At 38.7% G+C, this 21,559-nt stretch overlaps 2 protein-coding genes across 3 annotated transcripts; one reads left to right on the forward strand and one right to left on the reverse strand.

Annotated features, from left to right (window-relative positions):
- The first annotated feature begins 39 nt into the window (after positions 1-39).
- Positions 40-4,193, forward strand: LOC111270773 (eukaryotic initiation factor 4A-III). Its single transcript, XM_022851172.2, has 4 exons — positions 40-264; positions 1,056-1,274; positions 1,656-2,034; positions 2,437-4,193. Exons 1-4 carry the CDS (start codon positions 187-189, stop codon positions 2,967-2,969), a joined length of 1,209 nt encoding a protein of 402 aa, XP_022706907.1. The 5' UTR covers positions 40-186; the 3' UTR covers positions 2,970-4,193.
- Positions 4,194-7,479: 3,286 nt separating this feature from the next.
- On the reverse strand, positions 7,480-21,559 carry LOC111270784 (uncharacterized). 2 transcript variants are annotated; one of them, XM_086972635.1, is made up of 7 exons: positions 21,290-21,559; positions 16,949-17,353; positions 12,868-13,472; positions 12,301-12,648; positions 9,621-9,884; positions 8,998-9,290; positions 7,480-8,793 (listed from the first exon to the last, which is right to left on the reverse strand). In XM_086972635.1, the coding sequence occupies exons 1-7, from the start codon at positions 21,336-21,338 to the stop codon at positions 8,607-8,609; spliced, it is 2,151 nt and encodes a 716-aa protein (XP_086828761.1). In that variant the 5' UTR covers positions 21,339-21,559; the 3' UTR covers positions 7,480-8,606. The 2 variants fall into 2 exon arrangements, with proteins under 2 accessions (XP_086828761.1, XP_022706919.1); XM_022851184.2 differs by lacking the exon at positions 21,290-21,559 and adding an exon at positions 19,089-19,461.

The raw sequence follows: 21,559 nt of genomic DNA on the forward strand, positions 1-21,559 counted from the left end.
ATCAAGAAACCTGGTCTGTGAATACGGCCACCAGAGCGTGTATCTTGCATTCCGATATTTTGGCATGGTGGTAGGTTAGATTAAGAAGTCGATGAGCGGTCGGAAGTTAAGAATTTCGCTTGATATTTGAGGTAATCTGGTCGTTTTGGTGTCGCCTTTCGACGGCCGTTTACAATAAGCACGAACATGGCATACCGAGGCAAAAAACAGAGTCCAGATGAAGCTATGGCCAACCTCGAGTTTGAAACTAGCGACGGTGTTGAGGTACGTAACGAAGCTTTTGTACGTACATCTTTGGCGAAGCGGAAGCAGTATAATCGACAAATTCATAACGATACCTTTTACATGTGTAGAGCTATTAACATGTTACCTGAGATTTAAAAATCCGAACACATATATTTTTGCCTTCTAGCAGTTGCTTGGTATGTAGATGTACCAAGCGAATCTTCAAATGAGCGATTTTATGTAAGCAATTAAAGGTACATTCTGCGTCATATGTTTCGATATCAGTGTGCTACAGGCTGTCACTTTTTTTAGCATATACTAGAAAATCTTCTTGACGTTATATTTTGTCATGACAATCTATGCTGGTGTTTTCTTTACTCAGACATGCTAATTTATTGAGGGAATTCAGCAAATGTCCATTAGTACCTTAATACTTAATCTATTTTAACTTTGTATGAGGTGTGTTATACAAATCAGTTAACAATATTAAAGCTGCTTCTTTGAGAAGCTCTGGTTAATGTTTATAGCTGCCGAGATGATCCGAGGGGCTGACCATGGACAGTCCTAATAATGATGATTGAATGACGCCAAAAATACGAAAATAGAGGTAACCATAGTACTGTGTTTTCAAACAACAGTATATTTGAGCTTTTTAACTGAATGACTTCGCAAAGCCTCAGTTTATTCCAAGGATGTAAATAGATAAAAGATGCGTTTTTCACGTTTCATGTGTAGCTAGCTCAACCAGCAAATATCCATTACTGATATGTTTCTGATATATTAAATGTGTTAATCCCGTTGCCGCGCACGTTCCATTATTGATGTTGTAGGTGATTAATTCTTTCGACGCAATGGGGCTTCGTGAGGACCTCTTGCGTGGCATTTATGCCTATGGATTTGAGAAACCTTCAGCTATTCAACAACGTTCAATTGCACCAATCGTAAGTAAACGCGATGTCATTGCTCAGTCACAATCCGGAACCGGAAAAACTGCCACATTCTCGATCGGTGTTCTTCAGTCACTTGATACGCAAGTTCGTGAGACACAGGTTAGTTACCTGCATTTCGTTGTAACACAAAGCTGGAGAAAAAAACAAGCTTGTTTTAAGTAACATTGTCTAATTACTAAATAAAAAATGTAGTTGTACATCTTTGAGTTTTCAGAATAATTGTGTCAAATGATTCACTTCTGTCTAAAGATGCCAACAATATTCAGTGTAGGTTAAACCCGCGTATGTTTACCGCCTTTTATGTTTTACATCTATAACTCATATGGTCGTCTCGTCTTAGCCATTAAGTCATTGCATTATAATGAGATAAAAGTGCGGTAGTGTTGTCGAAACTACTGTAAAAATTACAGAAACTCCTGTACGAAATTACTGTAAAAAAAACAGTTTGGTAAAAGATATTTTTCCTAAACATCTATTTAGGTTTTGATACTTTCACCGACACGTGAATTGGCCCTTCAAATCCAGAAGGTCATATTAGCGTTAGGTGATTACATGTCTGTACAATGCCATGCGTGTATTGGAGGAACGAATCTTGGCGAGGACATCCGCAAATTAGATTATGGCCAGCATGTTGTTAGTGGAACGCCTGGCAGAGTTTATGATATGATTAAGAGACGTAATCTGCGCACCAGAGGGATTAAAATGCTGGTATTAGACGAAGCCGATGAAATGCTCAACAAGGGTTTCAAAGAACAAATCTACGACGTCTACCGTTATCTACCCCCCGGCACACAAGTAGTTCTTATCTCTGCTACGCTTCCTCATGAAATTCTCGAGATTACCAACAAATTTATGACTGGTGAGTATAATAAATTTCAGTTCTCTCAGGTCATTATTTACTGCAAATAATAAGTGGCTCAATAGCAAAGGCAGAAAGTCTAGGGGTTGTTTATACAAGTTATCGGTTGGTTATACAAGACGACAAGAAAGTTGCGTTGATTAAGATAACGTGAGCTAGAGAAGCTTATCTGAAGATAAAGGGTCGCTTATGTCTTTTGATCCTGGCATAAGAATGTTCATCGACATATCATATAGTATTAAATACAAGTGCGATTTGATGAAACGTAAAATTAAAGTGTTTCCAAAGTAATTTTCACAGATTATTTGCTGCATTACAGGCATATCTCCTATTTAACTGAATGTATAGCAACTTTTCGTGGTCACAACGAGCATGAACTATTGTGTGTCCTTCTTTTTGCAGATCCCGTGCGCATTCTCGTGAAACGTGATGAATTGACACTCGAAGGCATCAAACAGTTCTTCGTAGCGGTAGAACGTGAGGAGTGGAAATTTGATACACTTTGCGACCTTTATGATACATTAACGATTACACAAGCCGTTATTTTCTGTAATACGAAACGCAAAGTAGATTGGCTCTCTCAGAAGATGCTAGAGGCAAACTTTACAGTGAGCTCGATGCATGGTGACATGCCGCAAAAGGAACGTGACGCTATCATGAAAGAGTTTCGCGCAGGAAGCACTCGAGTCCTCATCACGACGGACATTTGGGCCAGAGGAATCGACGTACAACAGGTCTCCCTTGTCATTAATTATGATCTACCGAACAATCGAGAACTGTATATTCACCGCATTGGACGTTCAGGCCGTTTTGGCCGTAAAGGTGTAGCTATTAATTTCGTTAAAAGTGACGATATTCGAATCTTACGTGACATCGAGCAGTATTATGCTACGCAGATTGACGAAATGCCCATGAACGTCGCCGACCTCATCTAAACACCAAATAGTAACACTTAATCTCAGAGAGAAAGTTTACTCAAATCTCAAAAGATGCATACTGCCGTATGGCAGCGTAAAGTTTAATTTTATATGGTGTATGTGTTGATAAAAAAAAGCAAGCTCGTTACTTTGATTGGCCTAAGCTGGCCCATTATTATTTTGTATAATGTTGTGAAAACTACAAATTATCATACTACATGTAAACCATTTTTAAGTTAGCGAGAAATCAAAGAAGCATGGACTCGCGCGATTTTTTTGTGTGTAAGTGGAATATACTTCAATTTATAATGCACCGTAATTGGGTGAAAGAAAAACCTAGTGGGTAGCTGCCGCCTGACAAGAACAACGATACTTATATTGTATATTGCGCTGTGAGTGACAACACAAATTATGTAATAAGTACACTCGGCTATTGTAATAAATACTATTCACGAAACAAATACAAGCGCTTTTTTCTCCCTAAATGAATTTAATCGACTCTTCAGTGTGTATACTTCCATGATAATAAAAGTGTAGATTGTTGGAATTAAGCGTGGAAGTTTAGCACGGAATGATGAATGGCGGAAGGTAGAAGAAATGCCCAGTTTGTTTTTTAACGAAGTTTTTGCAAAACGTAATTTTTGAAAATGAAGATTCCATTGTAACTCCCTGAAAGCATATTTTGGTTTACGCTGTATGGTAGTCAACACAATTAACTCTGTTCATATTATGCACAAATGTTTCCCATGTGGCCCTAGTACTCGAAAGCCTCGAAACTCGAAGACTACGTTTTGCTTGCCTGAATATAATCACATATTCGAATAACAGCCTTACACTTATTTTTTGGCGCTTGCTAAATATAAAAAAATGTAGTGCAATTGCGGTTGTGCATTTTTAACTTAGTTCATAGCATTGGCCATGTATGCAAATAAAAATACTAGATATGAGTTAATAGGCTCAATAAACCGCACTTGGGCTTTGGGCCTACAGAACTCTATTTGATTGTTTCACTTAAGTCAAATATATGTAATACTGTAAATAAAAATAGCGCATACGCTCGCTGAGAAGTTAAATCTCTAGAAAAGGTCATTCAGTAAGCGTCAGCTAAAACAAATATAATGTTCGGCTGCGGTTGCTGCAACGTATCGCCAACAACTTGCTTCCGTTTTTGAGGGTAAAACTTCAACGAGCTGTATTATGTGCACAGAAATGAATGTAATAAAGCAGAATAGAAAACCCATAGGACGGTCAGAAAAGCTTATTCTTGCCGTTTTAGGCCAATGTTGAGTATTGTGTGAATATTAATCTTATGATGTAGTTACAGCTACAGTCTATCTTTCCAATAAAGGCAATTGTCTTAGCACTAAAATTTTAATTTTGCGGGACATACAAATGCGGCCTACAAAGGGACTGCCTTCTAAATTCTAGAAAATGATTAAAAACGAATCCAATCAATTTAATCGAAACACTGAAATGCATCGACTACATTTATCTTATTCACTTCAATTATAATACTTACTATTTTACTATTTCAGCTCTTTGTTTCTACGATTAAAAAGAAAAACCGCTATCGGTGGATCACTTCCACGTATTCTATTTTTTTTTTTTTTAATTCAAAAACAACATCCTGAAGACCCTGTCTAAAAGACGTTATAAAAGATATTAAAAAAAAAATGTTGAAATAACAAGGCGAATACCATAAATCAATTTTGTGACAGACGGGAGTTTCAATACGGACATCCGCGTGAGAAAGATCTAAGAATGTTTTCGTGATAGAAAGATTCTGTACAGAAAAAGCTTTGACGCAGAATTCTGGACGTACAGTCGTTCTAAAGTGGGTAACTTCAGGAACATGCAATGCAGATTAATAATATAGCCGCAATGCTACGATGTTGCAATGTAATTACGGACTTGTGCGAAAAAAACGGCCGTAACCCGAAGCTTCAAACACGAAGGTAACCCGAAGGTTATAAAAGTGATGTCTGTTGAGAATAGGAAAGAGGAACGTTTTCTATGAAGCAGAAACATTAACAAGATAATAAGGCCAAAGGGACGCACAAGAAGATTGCTCTGCTACGAAACCAAGTTTACGCGTCTTGCAACACTCGCGGTGTACCCCAAAGTAAAACGCAATAGCTATTATTGCAAGACATTCCAGGTTAAGAGTCAACTAAGGGCCGCACTGTTTTAAGATCCGTAAATAAGGATGTTGAAAAAGATTCATTTATTTGACAGTGTTACAAGCTGAGGAAGTGGCTACCAGAAGAAATGGAAGTCTCCAAAAATGACTAGAGCAGCTCCGCATCCGCCCTATGGAGACATTGCCACTAGACTCCGTGACAACTGGCTGTCGTTTCGTAGGTCAAGATTTGGCTAGCGTATTACAACAAAATCAGCGCTTTTTCCTTCTAGCTCATCAAGCAGATTATGCAAAGCCCTTTACCGGTTACTAAGTGAAGAACTGATCATATTCGCTGAGTTTGAGGTGCTTCGAATTCCGTTTTACTCCATTGAAGGGAGCTACTGCTACATTTTCGCTGTCGTTTTTTCCTTTGCTTTTGTACCGCTTTCAAAACCATCGCGGTCTGTCGTCGGTTCTGTTTCGGCAGGCCGAGCCGATGGCTCTCTTGTAGACGGTTCAGGTGGCGAAGCAAGAGAAAGAAACTGCTTTCGACTGCCTGGTTTCTATGTTACATCTGTTTGTATTTTCAGTAATATATCTGGAGTTCGCAGGATAGTCCGTCCCCCCACAATTATGTCAAAAAGGCTGGTCTCTTTCCTATTCCTGACAACGTGCACTGAAGTTCCTTATCAAAAACACCTTTCATCGTGACCACCTGGTCAGTGCATTCAGACGATCTGTGGCGAACCTTCTGAAATAACGAGCAGCACAGGGCAGACTCACTCTCTCAGCAGGTAGGCGTTCTCTGCACAGCTTAACCCATGAGCGGATCTTATTTGCAGTGGTTAGTGGCCCGCATCAGGGCGGACTAGAGGCCAGTAGCGCCCTGAACAAGCTCACCAATAAAGCTGTCCTTGAGTCTCTTCAATTTTCTTTGTAGTACCTTCTACAAGATTCCTAATTAGCAGGCGCTTGTGGTAGGCCATATAGATGAAAGCTGTCGGAACGTTTTGCGCGCTTGTACGAATGCATAAAAAGCCATTGCCGTACTATAATGATTCGAAACATCAACAAAGCGATTTTTTTCGCAGCGGCTCTGAGAACCTACAACACAACTTCGATTCGATGCGGCATGTCGCAGTCACGGGAACCAAGATCCTGCGTAATGGGGACGTGCAGTTCAGCGTGAAAGAAGCAACGTATCTGGAATTTCCGGAAACAAAAATCATAGACTCATCAAGCCAAGACAGTTTCTAACCCTTCTGTTACGTATGGTTTTATAAGAATCTAGAAACCATCACTTCGATTTATTAATTTATAATAACAAAGACGGTGTCCACTTTATGCGCTCTGTCCGTTAACATTGGTGTATTGATCTTACAGCATGTTTTTTAGGAAGCCTGCAGTAATGAAAAACTAGCGTCACTTTACATCATTATTTTTACCGATGGGGTTTAGACTTGGTTTAGAAACTGTTTATTTTTATAATGAATTTTGGCATATGGCTTTTATATAATGTGTGATCAAATCAACCATATCACTTTCACCCGAGCCTTACTATTTGTATATACTATGTTCGATATAACTTCATAAGGCTTTAAAACCTTGAATGCGAAAATCTTCATACGAATATTGGCGTGAATGATTATATCGAACTGTACCATGGAGCTGTCAGGTTTTTATTTAAAATAATAAAACCATGGCCTTCTTAACCAAAGTACACCATAACTGATAACGGACATTCCATGCTCTATAAATGTGTATTCTTCTACACAATCACCATACGTTAGAAGACGCCTTCCATTGTCTATGATAGAAAGGTTGCATAATGTTGCAGAAGGTTCTAACTCATTACAATGTTGATATCAAATTAACTGTCAAGCTCCAGTTTGAGGACTTCAAAATGAAACAAGTTCTGCTGCTTCTGTGCACTGAAGTTAAATTCTTTGGGATATTAAGGGAAATCAGCAGCCTAAGGGAACCGCGTTTCTAAAATTCATGTCCTAAACCAATGTTAGTGATAGGTGTAAAGTTGACAAGAGCAAGTTGTTTCTAAGAGTAAATTATTGGCGTTTTTTAGCATATAGATTTTCAGATGTCCTTTACTTCCTTTTTTTATCAAATTGAAATTATTATACTTCGTGGCAATTATTGCAAATTGTAACCATCCTAAATGTTACTTTTTGTTGACTTTGTTGAATATTACTTTGTTGTTTGACTTACTTTGTTCTCCTAAGAATTTAGGTAAAAGCAAACGTTTACCTTGTTATAGGCACTGGTCTGAAACAAAAAGAAAACTGATCTACATTGGATAACACTTTCTGCATATAACTTGTAATACACAAATGTGATTGTGAATGTTCGGATGTGGAAACTCAAGCTACCTAAAGAAATTAAAAGGCAACCTTATCTTGCTTCGAGCCTTTCAACATTTTATTTACCACTTAATCTCTCGGAGGGTGGTGGACGCAATGTGAAGATAAAAATTCAAAGCAAGCCTCTTTTTCTTTCAAGTTTTGCTCACTAATAATTTTTAGTTACTACTATCTTTCACCGTCCAGTGTGCATGAATTATTAATAATGTACTGTTAATAGTAACTCCCAAAGTAAAAAGAAACTATGAATCTATCAGTCTACCAGACTCACTGGTAGATTAACAGATTCTCACTGCCGAGTCCAGGGAGTTATGTTTGCCAGTTGCTGTTGCGCTGCTATGCTTAGTAGAATTTGATTATTCTGTCGGTCTGTCAACGCTCAGAAGAAATTATTTATTCGACTGGGCTTTCCCATAATTAAATAACTACGTGGCCCTCACTTATTTTTGCATGTTTTTTTTGTGGAATCTTTCCTGGAACTAACGCATGAAAAATTTTTTGGTTACAAATTATATTATAACATCTTCTCATTCTCTTAAGTAAGGTTTCGGTTTTATAATATAGCTAACATTTCAAAAGGTCAAAAGGAATCGAGAAAAAATAGAAAAATGCCATGATATCTTTCTGACTTCGAAACATGCTCTAGTTTCTTTGTAGTCGGATCGGAGAACTTCGGTCACCTTTACCAGCCGTAAGGCCGACGAATGGTACGTCACACCGTTGACAACGAAAAGCGATTTGGCCATCATTGTTAGACATTTATCGTTGGCATCTGCCCTATCATCAAGGGGGACAAACTGAAATTTTACTAATGCCTCTCGGAGCATTTTGAACAGGCGATGACCTTGCATAGCTTTCATCAAATACGTGCGAACGATGGCAGCAATAGGAATTAACAGTAGGTAACTGTGATAGATAGAATATTATGATCTGATCTGAAGAACAGTCGGTAATAGTCTTCATGGCTATCCAGAGCACGGCGCACATTGAGTCATGAGTACAGACGATGGGTTCTAAATACGAGCTATGGACCCATCTTTAATGAACGGTTAACATCAACGATCACGCATAGGCATAAACAACTTCAGCAATAACAGTATTAGTTGCAGTGGCAGAAGTAGCAAAGGAAAGCAGTAGGCGGCAATGTTCTACTCCTACCTAAGGATAGGAGTTCGGGTTAGCAGCATGAACTGCACGCATGAAGCTCACTCCGTCCATATTTCTTATCATGTGCTCCACAGCTCGAGCGCCTACCAGTTCATGTACAATTTCCGCCCTTGGAACTCTTGCCAGATGCTGCAATAGTTTTGGCAAGCATTTCTCCACCCAATGAGCGGGTAGGCGACTGCAAACAAAAAAAAAACAATTATGTGAGCACAAGAAACTACAGTGAAAACGTTGGAAAGTTTTCAAAATTTTCTGTTCACTAAGAGAATTGTGAAGAAGCAAAAATCTATTCTACATAAATAACTATCTGTCGACAAACATCGTGAAACAATCACAGGCCCACACTTATGAAGTCTTTCGTCGTAAGGTTCAATTATCTTACTTAAGCTCCGAGTCTTCAGCACATTCAAGGATTCGACCAATGAAGAAAAGGCCAAGTTTGGACTCAACGGCCATTGCTGGCGCCTTCAGTAGACAAGTGGTGAGAGAGACCAGTTGCTCCATTGTGCACCCGTGGAAAATACGCGCAAACACCTGTTGCTTTTGAGCGAATACCATATCAGACCCGTCGCTAACCAGCAGCGTATCAAGGCGACGCAACATTATACTAACCAATTCCAGTACATGATCACGCAGAGATACCTCTGACCAAAGATGAGCAAGTGTATACATTACCTGTAACGAAACATTCTTTTTACAGACCCTATCTCAAAAAAAAAAGAAATTTTGAAAATGTACTGTTTTGGTTAACCCTGTTATTTGACGCGATTTCTTTTTCTGACCTAATAACACACTTGTGACAGATTTGCTGTTTCTGAAAATCGTGGGTATCGATTTTGAATAGTCCTTAAGTAATAAGGAGGATTTTCATACTCGTCAACAAAATTTTGCAGCAATTTTATTCGAATTGAGTTATGTACGCAGCTACTGCAGTTCGAAACTGATACTTCGTGGGTGAATTACAAGCCGGCACCATTAGTGACTAAACTGTGATTTAAAACTCACCAGTCTTCGGGAATGCACAAGTCGAACGAGATTGCAGACGTTATCTGGTAAGACATTATCTGCAAGCTTCCGAAGAGCCTTGAGACGATCTTCCGCTGAGGGTGGCTCAGTGGGATCAACCAGCCTATCAAAGACATCCTCCATGATATCGATGACTGGTCCTAAATCTGCAGCTAATTCGAGCTGCTCCCATACCTTGTGTTTTAACTCCGTCATCTGGGTTTCAAAATGAACGTCGCCCGTTCTTTGATCAATTGAGCGTCGCTAATAATTGACAACAATAAAATCAAATTAGTAAACATTTCACTATAAGGACACAAGAAGAATACAGTACGTAATAATCTGTGACTAGGCCTTAAGTTTAGCTTTACAAATTTGAGATTTTGTCTTAGCAATAAGCCAAACAGGTGATTAATCAATAAGTATAGGAACGTAAGTCTAGCATCTCCAGAAAATGCAGTACAAAGATTATAAATCAAGTATGCTCAGTTAGATAATCTCGTCTACATATCACAAGTCGATTTTATGTCTTTTTGCTACTAAAATTACTGTGATTACAGCTCACACATGCTCTCCGATTTATCGTAATGCATCAGTTTCTCTGCATCTTCAGATTAAGAAGGGCCGGCAAACTTGTTACGTACTTGGCAACTTGAAACGCAAGAATAGTGCTTTTTATGACGATGCGACACTTGGCTTATTTCTGTTTTTGACATGTATTTGCATTGCTTGGAAATTGAAATAGTTCATTAAAATATTATTACTCGTTTTTTAGTGGGCGAATTGCAGTGAGCTACTAAAATCACCAGTCAGAACCTATCTTGGAACTATGGTAACGAAGACAGATCGCCTGTTTTTCGGTGAGCGATCTACTACTAAAAATCTTGTGAACCGTTATGAACAGGAACGAAATTTTGACTTCGAACATGAGCTTTTAGAAATGCTCAGTGGATCAATAACGAACTGTTGTTGAGAGCTCTGATGAAAGCCGACCTATATACAAGCGCACGATTGTAAACACTTCGATTTGATGCAAATAACAATATCATATTAATTCTCCCAGTTAAATTAATAAGATAAACAACTGCAAAATGACTACCACAATGATTTGAAAGGGGAATAAAACATTTTTTCTCTCGCACTACAACGACTTATGACTCATGTACAGTTGCATAAGATTTTGGTATCTGTCAAGCGGCCTAGTGGAAATGTTACCCACTACAGCTCCTAAGTCCTGGTTCGTCGATTATGGCTGAGGCGTTTTGTTAGTAATTCGAGAAGATAATAAAATTAGGTAACAAAGTTAAGGCACTTTTATTACACGCGAACGCTCGACCTCACACAGCAAGTTTTACGGTGGCAAAGATGCAGGACTTCCAACTGGGTGCTATTTATAACTAATACCTAACTAGATATTGCTCTATACAAAATTTAGTAACTTCTTAATAAATTGTTCACATCGCAGTACGCACAACTGTTTTCATTATATCAGCTGCACCGGCGGGATGTATTCTTCCATCAAACTTGGCAACACTTTTCACTTATTTACTTTTGCCAAAGTCTTCCATGAGACTCACTAGGTACCCTAAATTTCCACCCTGGAATACTTCAAACCAACGTCTCGATGTGTTCCTAGTAGAATATACTTGACCAAATACAACGTTTATACAGCGAGCTAGGCCGTTATAGACTCCAAATGGACTCATATTCGTATTTCCCTATTTTCCATTGCTCACTGCGATTCCTTTGCCATAAACATGAGTGACGGTACTTGAGTGTATTGTATCTATATGTTTCGAAAACAAAAAGCGTTCTGAAATGTCGCGCGCTATAGAGCAGTACCATTTTTCAGAATAATCCATTTACTATGATACATTCGCATAGGAATTGCTGAAACGTACAGATCAAACGGTTGTTGTGCCCACATAGTATATTTTGCTTAGCATCGTTTTCAACCCAAGCGGTGGAAGAACAGGAAGGAAACTCATTTTGGCTGATGAAATTTTAACTAATTATGCTATTGTGTAATTAAGAAAACTTATCGCCTTAAATGTAAAGCAAGTATTTTCGATAATGTTCTTAGTAGTTCGAAAACTTAGGCCAACAAGCATCTTAACTTAGCGATGAACTCGGCCATTTGACGTTTTTTGCCTCTGACTGTATGATTTATGTCGTGCACGACATTAAGAAAAAAATGAAACAACTACCACAACATACTGGATTCAACTTATTTAATGATTGGTTGCCCGTAAAACTATATTTTATTTTAATCGAATAATTTTGGCACGTACTGTGTCTACTACTCTATATGTATAGCCAAAGTTGGAGCTCAGGAATTAGTTTTTCCACTATATTGTGTCAAAAACATTTTATATGCATCCTAATGGTCTCTCGCTGAATTCAAAGGCCGCGGAAATAGCTATGGTAGGTATGACATGTGCAGCGAGGACGAACTATTTAAAAGTGGCTTGCAAATCGCCGTGAATCAGCTTTGCTAATGAATACTTGTCTGTATTGGAACAAATATTCCAGGAAGTTGACAAAAATGTGAAACAAAGCAGGCGTTGGAAGTGCTGTTGTTGCCAGCCACAAGAAGAGAATACTTAGCGATGAACGATGGCAACGAAAGAAAAAACACTTGAGCATTTATATAGGGAATCAACAATGGAAAGCAACTAACCGGACCGCCAGCTAAACGGGAATCGCCAATGCCGCCATTAATGTTGTAATGATTGCCGCTACTACTGGAAGTGTTATGGCTGCTGTTTCCGCTGTTATTGCTTGCGCCGAGATGACTGTGGACGCCGCTAATTCCGCTGCTACTGCTGCTGCTATTGTTCATGATCGAGTTACTTTCCTCGGCGGCAGCCTGCTGCTGCATCCTTTGCCACAACTCCATGTAAAAGTCGTACATGCGAGGATCTCGAATCTCGGGCAGTCTTGCACGACTATCTCCCCTCTCACTGCCGAAATTGGCAGGGTTCGTGGAAGAACCATCTGGGTCGTATCGTGAACAGCTACGTGAAGTCTAGGAAGCAAACAAACAAGCAACAGAGTGTATGTGTTGAGTTGCATTATCGTGATCGTATTTACTATGTAATCCATCTCATAGTAGTAAGAATAATAAGAGTAATTAAGAATGTTACAGTTAGCTGCTTTTTTGGAATCGCTAAACATTTTGATAACAAAACACACATAAGAAATTGTAAGACATCATAAGGAAAGCGAAACAAAAAATGTATCCTACTCTGGTAACCGGATTCGTAGCAGCAGCAATGGATGCGTGACCCGAGTGTTGTTGTCCTCCCCCACCTCCTCCTCCTCCACTCGTCCCGTTTCCGTCCCATTTGCAATCAGAGCTGTTATTATTTACCCCGCTATTGGGGGCGTTAGTATTGTTACTGTTGCTGCTGCTGTTGTTGTTAGTACTGCTAGGAGCGCCGCTGCTGTTGCTATTGGTATTGTTAGGATGATGGTCGTGTATGTGTTGTTGGACTGCTTCGATACCAAACGTCTCGACGTTGCGTAGGTCGAAGTTTTCAGGCCGAATCGAAATTGCATTCCCGCTCTGACCTGTTCCGCCGCTGCCGCCGTGACTAGGAGCATTCGGTCCACTAAAGCGACGACAGTAATGACCATTTCCGCGCTCGGCACGTCCACCATCAAACCTGCCTGAGCCCCGACGAGGGGACACCAATGGTGCCGTTCCTCCAACAACCACGCGATCAGCATCGCCTCTTTCAAAAGAGATCTGGTGAACTGACTCACGTTGAGGAGCAGGACCATCGTCAGCATCAATAACGGATCGTTGTTGATGCAGGCTGCTACGACTAATATTTTCCCGGTAATTTTCTGCGATACACAAATATTTATTTACTGTTTAGCCTGATGTAATAAATTCCTAAAATCAATAAGAACAATTAAGTAGCGGTGCACGCAAGCGGATGTTAAGATGTTTGGAAGTTATTTCGATATAACCTGCTCTTGATAACAACAATTATTCCGGTATAAAATAACTGCTACGTATTATGCTCATTAACTGGTGCAACAACTAGTGTCTGAAATTGAGGACAACTTTCTTCATTGAATGCATGGGTTGTTTGTAAAGCAACACTTCGCCATTGTGACGGCGTCAGCTAACGCGTACATTTACGTGTGCATTTTTTAACCACAATCTCCAGTTTCAGCTGTCATTCGTACTAAGAGATATGAAGCCGTTAAGAATCAGGCCGGCCTATGTCTTATCTACGTCTTATCCTACGTCCCTTGATGGAGACCGATTAAATTTATATAATAGATATATCTATTATTGTATTATTATGAAATGTACATAGTAGATATAATATAAAACTGATGGCTTCAAAAGATTATGGGACAGATAATCATACACGCTTGATAAAGGACTGATAGCATGTAAGAAGCAGCGATTATATACTTGAACCCACACACACACTTATTAACAGAAACACTTATTAAGCTAACAAAAGCTGACGTATTTAAATAGCTGGTGTAATAATTATGTGCTAAAGACACAGGTAGTTTTATGTATTTGAAACTATAATTATACCAACTAGCCTGTTCTATTTACACATTAACGAAGTATAAATGTCAATATATACATATACATACGATTAAAGTAAATTTTTGGGTAACATAATTGCCTTTTTTGTTTCGCGACTGCTTGGAGATAAACATACATTATTATTATAGGCTGTTAATTGTCGCTGACGCCGCAGTTTCTACCGTAGATATGAACTGATCGCTTCTTAAATGAGCTTTCTAGTAGACACGTCAGGTAAAATTTGACTGGACACGCTAAACTGGCACTGCGTGTTTTTAAGGTATATTCGGCAAGCTTCGCAGTAATATGTGAACCTAAAATTATCTAAAAATGTATAAATATTGATACAAATGGCGTTTGACAATACAACTGGGAGTTTATGTGGCAATATATGGGAAATTTTATTATAAACGCAATTTTCAGATACATGGTGGGTAGAATCCAAGTTCGGTATTGCTACAACTTGAAACAATAAATTAAGACTAAAACCTAGAGTAACAACTTTTTGAATGGGCATACAATGCAAACAAGCAAATTATTTAGGGTATACACATTTAGAGCATTTCGGTGTTGATATAACTAGATCTGATTAATTAGAATCTTGGAATCATAGCTAGTTGAATCTAGAAGCTTCCAAATTACCAGTCCGTGTTAAAAATATTTTTACGATTTTTTTAAAGAATAAACATCACTAACTTATCCGCGTAGTACACACGTTTTCTGAGGTCGCACAGGTTGTAACAGATTGGACAACTATAAGCATCCATAGCCGTAAGCGATATGGTGCTACGGTGCTCGCTAAGCTTGACTTCGTGTGGTCGTCAAGCATAATTTTAGTCTTAAATTATGACTAATATCATATAAAGTCCGAACTATCGTCTTGTTTTATGCAAGGTGAAAATTATTCAGATCCTCTCAATTTTTCATCAGACAATGATCAGTCACCACACACGACTTACAACCGCGTGCCTTGCTCGCGGTAATTGCTGAGCTGTGCGCGTACGAAAACCAAGTTCAAAAGAACGGTCGATTTTCGAAAAGATATTGGATTGTCGTATTGACCTACTTTATGATGCAACTGAATTATATAATATGGCGACTCTGACCTACCTGAGTGTTTTTAAAATTTCAATGTGGTTTGAGTATCCTCAAAGTGAATATTTTTAACGCTAGCACATTACTTCACAACAGCAACAAAATATGGACTGATGATTATCGTTTTCTAGTCCGGTCATTACTATTCAATCATCGCCAGACTAAGCTTCCTTACGACGCATGCTCTAAACACATCTAAGAAGGTCAAATAGAAGAAGCTTAAAAGACGTGCCACTCACTCTTATCCACTTGTAATCAACGATGGGCTACAGACAACAACTTGATCCCACATGTGCCTCCGATCTCCTAGGCATGATTCAAAGACATGCCCCCGGAATGGATATGATAAGATGGAAATGTTTTCTTTTTGAAATTTTGGGAGATGTTATAACAAGTCCTAAAGAAAATATTAGCAAACTTTACTTTTAAATAAATAGCATAACGCCACGAGAAGCTATTATATTTAGATATAATACAAACTTTCGATGAAAGACCTATCTATAAAAAGTAACGTTTGTAAACTCTTTCGTAGATAACATCACAGGAGATAACTAAAATCTCTATAGTTAATATTTCATTAGAAAAATAAGAACTTAATTGAACAGAAGAACATCACAGGAGATAACTAAAATCTCTATAGTTAATATTTCATTAGAAAAATAAGAACTTAATTGAACAGAAGAAGACGCAAATAAAGGATGCGATGAAGCATATGAAGGGAAAATGCCTAATGTTAATTCTCAGTTTTTTGTAGCGTGGATGATAATCTGCAAAAGCTGAAAGTATTTCCGTTTAAAAAAATAAGCTTGTTCACTGTTAACAATAGGTCCGCTGCACGTTGCTTTCATCGTACAGTTTGAAACAAAGGTTAGCCAAGAGAGATTTGTATCTGTAACTATTGCGGTAAACTTTTCCCCATACTTTATGTTAACGAATGTATGGAAATCTTATGATGATAATAGTCACCTAGCGCATTGAGGTTCACAGCCATGAAGGATGTGATCATCTTACAAGACCTTACTTAAATGTTCATAGTGCTCTATACCTAATATGCTTCAACAAGGACATCCTAAGCATTTATCGTCTATCTATGCCCTTAGGCATATAGATAGATTTGCGCTCGTCCTCTTCCCGTAATGATAGGTTAATTTTTTTCCTTGTTCTGGTAGACATTAGTCAATTAAACATTTTCCCTTTTTAAAATTCGTATATGTAGGTATGTTTACATTTCTACAATGTCAACACGCTACGGAAGCAATTACTATCCTTACTTAGTTTGCGCGTAGCATGCTACACGCACAAAAGATGAAAAATCATTACCTATTTCATTTAAATACTTCGTATTGCCTTTCACCTCCATTTCTCCATTTCCGACTTATTAAATCTATAACTCACTTTCTGATTTTCTTCCTGTGAATAGAATTTGACTGAGCTAATTTTAGTATTGAAGCCCGAAGCGGCGTACGTAAAACCAAGTGACTTGGTGACTTTGCTTTGTGTATCGATCGACCTTTCGTAAACCAAACAGCAAATGTTTTGGTCTTGCGTTTGGTTTTTGAACCGAACGCTTGTCATTATTGCTGCACACATCTTTTGGTAGACATTTAGTAGTAAATTATCTAGTGCAATTTAGCGGCTACAGGATTTTATAAGTAAAAATGATCGAACTTACCTTCTGATTTTTGCTTTCCTATAGTCCACTCATTTTCCTCCGTGTCGGGAGGTAACTGCTCAAGAGAGTCGCCCATTTCTCGACCTGCGAGTCCCTCCAATTCCTCGGTGGCGCTTTGCCGGTTCCCGTAGAGTTTTTTTAATGCTCCACAGCTACTGCCGTCCTGTTTCTGCATCGTGAAATCCAGGCCTAGATGCGAAAGAGTTGAATCAATCAAAAACGCCATATTGTCTTTCTCTTGATCATTGTCATCGACTCCAGCACGCCTCGAACATCGTCCCGAGACCTCTTCGACTGAATCATCGGCTTCTTTCTCTTTTAAGCTTGCAGAATCACCATCCGTCTCGGCACCGTTTGATATCGTCAGTGTGCTACCTGACTCAAATTCACCCTCTTCCCAAGTTTCTAAAAGCATAAGCATACCCATTTATTAGCACTGTTGATTGGGGATCCTGGGACTACTTTTTTCAACGTTGTTTAGAATACGTTTGCTCCCAACAAGGGGCTAAGCCCAACAAAATACTTTTAATAAAGAATCAATAAGAAGAAATTTGTGTATGTATGCATTTCTCCTTCAATAGTACCGTTTACGATACATTGACTTAAAGTAACCGAAATAATTTTAGATTCAATAAACGGTAATAACTCAAATGAAGATGGCCGTTTCCAAATCTATCCCCAATAGAAAACAAACAGATCTTCAGTATGAGCCCAATTAGTTTCATAAATAAAGTTAATTGATAGAACTGGACATAATGAACATTCATATTTTTACGTTTATTTACAACATTTACCTATGAAATGTGAATCCTTTAGGTAATCTAAGCTATTGACACCAGTTATATCAGATAGTAATTTGTAGTTATTCGAATCTAGTATTCAAATTAAGATGGAGTAATACTTCCTACAATTCGTAGCGGATTTTTCGTACTAATTTCACGAAAAGATTGTATCGTTAGAGCAAGACGAAGAGACTTCTAAAAAAATGAATAGTTCATTATCAAAGTCATGTCTTTGCAATTTTTATGGTATCTATACTTATGGATCTGTAATAATTTACGAAGTTGTTACGGGTGAGACATCTGCTCTTGTGGTTATATACGTATGATTAAAGACGTGCATTTCTATTAGTATGTGAAAAACCGCAGATTAGTCTAAATTGATTCCGAACGTAAGATTAAGTCAGCTAGAAACTAAACAGTACGCTACTTCGTTAAATTTATCTCGTTAAAGAAAGTTGTTCTTTCCCCTTTAGAATCGTTTTAAAATCCTTTTAAATTATACGCGGCTATATTAACGTCATAAAATGTTGGTATAGAATCTCTTCGGCAAACGGGTCTCTTCAAAATAGCCTTTGCAGCAAAAATTTCGAAGGAAAAGCAGCTATATGTCTTAAACAGGACACGGCGTCCGACATGGTAGACAGCGATATGTCTTGAAATACATGTGAATTAGATGTCCATTTTGACCAACACGGTGACTGATGAACCCGCGTTATAAAAAAGTTTCGGCGTTTTTTTTAAACGAATGTTCGAGAAAAGCTCTACTTTGCTTGTAGGACGAGATAGCTTTTACGTGTAATGAACCAATACAAACGAACGCATCTCCAATGACCACAGCTTTTAAACTGCCGCCAAATAACCTAACCGATTGACCTTACACGCTGCGTCCAAAATGAGAAGTGTATGCATGTGGATCATCGTGATTGAGGCACCTTAGCGGTTCGATGCGTAAATGTTTACAGTAGACTAAGATTGAGCTAAACAGATGTTTTATCTGCACACTTTCTACACCACCAGACCTTAGATAAAGCAGATATTCGAATAGTGGAATTATGCAAACCTTCTACAATATCCAACACGGCATAAAAAAGTTAAGTCGACAGTTCTAGTTGAACTTTGCTCTATTTAAGGAAGCACTTTGTACCCTCAAATACCTAAAAACAAGAATATTCAAGTTCCTATAAAAATTAGTTGCTACTTATAAAAGACATGTTGATAAGCCTTCCAAATGAGACCTGTTATAGGCAAGCTTGTGACGCTGTAGCTACGAGGTTAACCGTGTACGAATGATTTAGTCCAAAGGTCTGCAGGAGTTTACACGAAAACAGAAAAATAAAATGAGGTACTCTTTGCCTCACCCATGGTACCGAAGGTCTCTTCGTTGAAACTATCGTAAACCTCTTCCCTGGAATCCGGTGGAGGGCTGCGTGTCTCAAACAAAGCCTTCAAATTGTTTTCCATCGTGTTTAGTGGATGAGCTTTCGGTGATCGTCGACAGGGTTAGTGTCAGCGCTATCGATGTGACGCTGGCGTCCAATGTAACTTAACCAAATCACGTTGCAGGGCACGTTCGATCACAAAAGTTCAGCTAACCAACGCACACTTCGTTCGACTAGAAAAAACCATACGACGACAAGAGGTTTACCGCCGCCATCTTGCTAACACCAACCAGATTTCCGCTGCTTAATCAGTGCGCTGCTGTTGCAGTTCTGCCGCCACCACTGCCGCGACAAAGTGATTATTATTATTATATTAGCTGATATCTATGTGTTATGAATTATGATTAATGTGTGTTGGTGCGTGCCATCGTCTAGCCAGTATGTTAAATGGCAACGCGCATTTTAAAATTAATGGCGCCAACGTGCTAAGATGCTGGCCGATGATGATAGTCGCTGTCAACAAGGATTAGTGCTACTTTGCTATAAACAGTTTAGGCTAATTGAAGGCTCAGCTTATTCAATCGGCGGTCAAAGTCAGGGACACCTAGAGGATAGCTGATCACTCAAGTTCTTACATTATCTTTTTTACACATCTGAGCCCTGTTCGTCTCATCCGTTATATAAATCAACGTGCCCTAAACTGAAATGTATGCGGCACTGATCCACAAGTTGTCACAGAGTACAACCTTCACTTAGGAATTCAGTACCATGTAATATAGTATAGTTACATCTACCAAGATCGATCAAGAGTTCTGGGCCCACACTATTCTGTGTCAAGTATTTCGAGTACGCCTTCCTTTCTATAAGGTGAATCCTATAAAAAACCAACGAGTTAGTAATAACTAACCAGCTGTACTGCCGTTGGGGAATCGTTAACGAGACCTCATTGTTAAGTTCTTGTACAGATTACGGACTCACCCTCAACTTGAATTACCCAACTACATGGTATAAAAGGCTGCCTGCCCTAGCACTGCTGCCTTTGTGCTAACTGGATCTGATTTTTTCACACCCGGAGAGGCGATGATGAACAACGCACTCATAGTAAAGATTTAGCTTCGTTATCCTCGTGTAGAATAGTCATCAGCCATAAAAAACGAAATATAATCACTACTTTTTCTTTTTTTGTTGTCTTCAATGACGTTCCGTCGATTATGTGGAACAGATTAAGCGGTCGTACGTTTCGTGTCGTAAAACTGTGTTACTCCTATGAATGGACATCGGTCGTTTTCTGGGCTAAAAGTGAAGGCAGAATTACCACAAGGCAAACCCAAATGACTACAAATAGTTAAGTTCACCATTACAACACCCCTAAGACAAATTTAAGTTTATTACTTGACCCCTCTTATTTTACTTATGCACAGGCTAAGGTTACCTGAGTAAGTTGCATAACGCTACACTTCGAATCAGATTTACGGAACACAGTTAAATGGAAAACGTACGAAAACATACAGATAAACACAGCTAAAAGGAAAGAATCCAGCTTTTTATGGGTCACTACATTTCAGTTAAAAGTGCTCCAGCGCCGTAAATGCTGGCGTCTCCAAAGAAACAAACTGGCTTTTACGTTTGTATGTAGTTAGTCAACTTAACCTATACACGTGGCCTGTTTACGGCTAAGTCTAATCCCATAGGAGAAGTTTATTTGAGGTAACAATAAAACAAAATTTGTGGATTGCATCACTTACGGGTACAAAGTCGCTTAAAATTAAATCGCCTGTAAAATTTCATAGGAACATAAATCCAATGTGCAGAATCGGTACAAGTAGATGATTTGGTCCAGCCCATATTTTGCCCGCAACTAAACCTCCGCATCATGTAAATACTGTCAATGGTTTAGTTTTTCAAAACCAAGCTGCTGTTTCTCATCAAATAGATTTGTCATATCGCTTAACCACTATTGACTTAAATCTGCGATCATTTTTTGACAAGAATGGGCAAGACGCGGCAACAATTCATGTAAAGAGCATTAATATAATTTTTCTAACTAACGTGTAAAGAAAGTATGCATGATTTATTCAATACACAAATGCTCTTAGTAACCTGAATTAATGTCGGCAACTCATTAAATAAACATAGTAAAGGCTGCACTGAAAAATAGTTAGGTCTTCGGAGTCAATTACCTTGCTTTTCGGTACTAGTGGTCCGTGATGTCAACTCTCTCCTTGACATTCTACATCGGCCTGTAAATTTAATGTAGCTCCTTGCTATCCATTTTTCGCGTTTTACTCTTGTTCCATATACACTTTAAAAGACCCACACAAGTTTCGGCCTTGCAGCCAGATTATGAGAACAACCGTCAAATGTTGGCTTTTTTTATAGTCGCACGCAGACACTTATGAAGTCCGTAATCAAAGCTTCTGGCGCTTCTTTAAATGTTTGTCCTGCATCAT

This window comes from Varroa jacobsoni, unplaced genomic scaffold (genome assembly GCF_002532875.2).
Source record: "Varroa jacobsoni isolate VJ856 unplaced genomic scaffold, vjacob_1.0 contig00121, whole genome shotgun sequence".
NCBI classification, from domain to species: domain Eukaryota; kingdom Metazoa; phylum Arthropoda; class Arachnida; order Mesostigmata; family Varroidae; genus Varroa; species Varroa jacobsoni.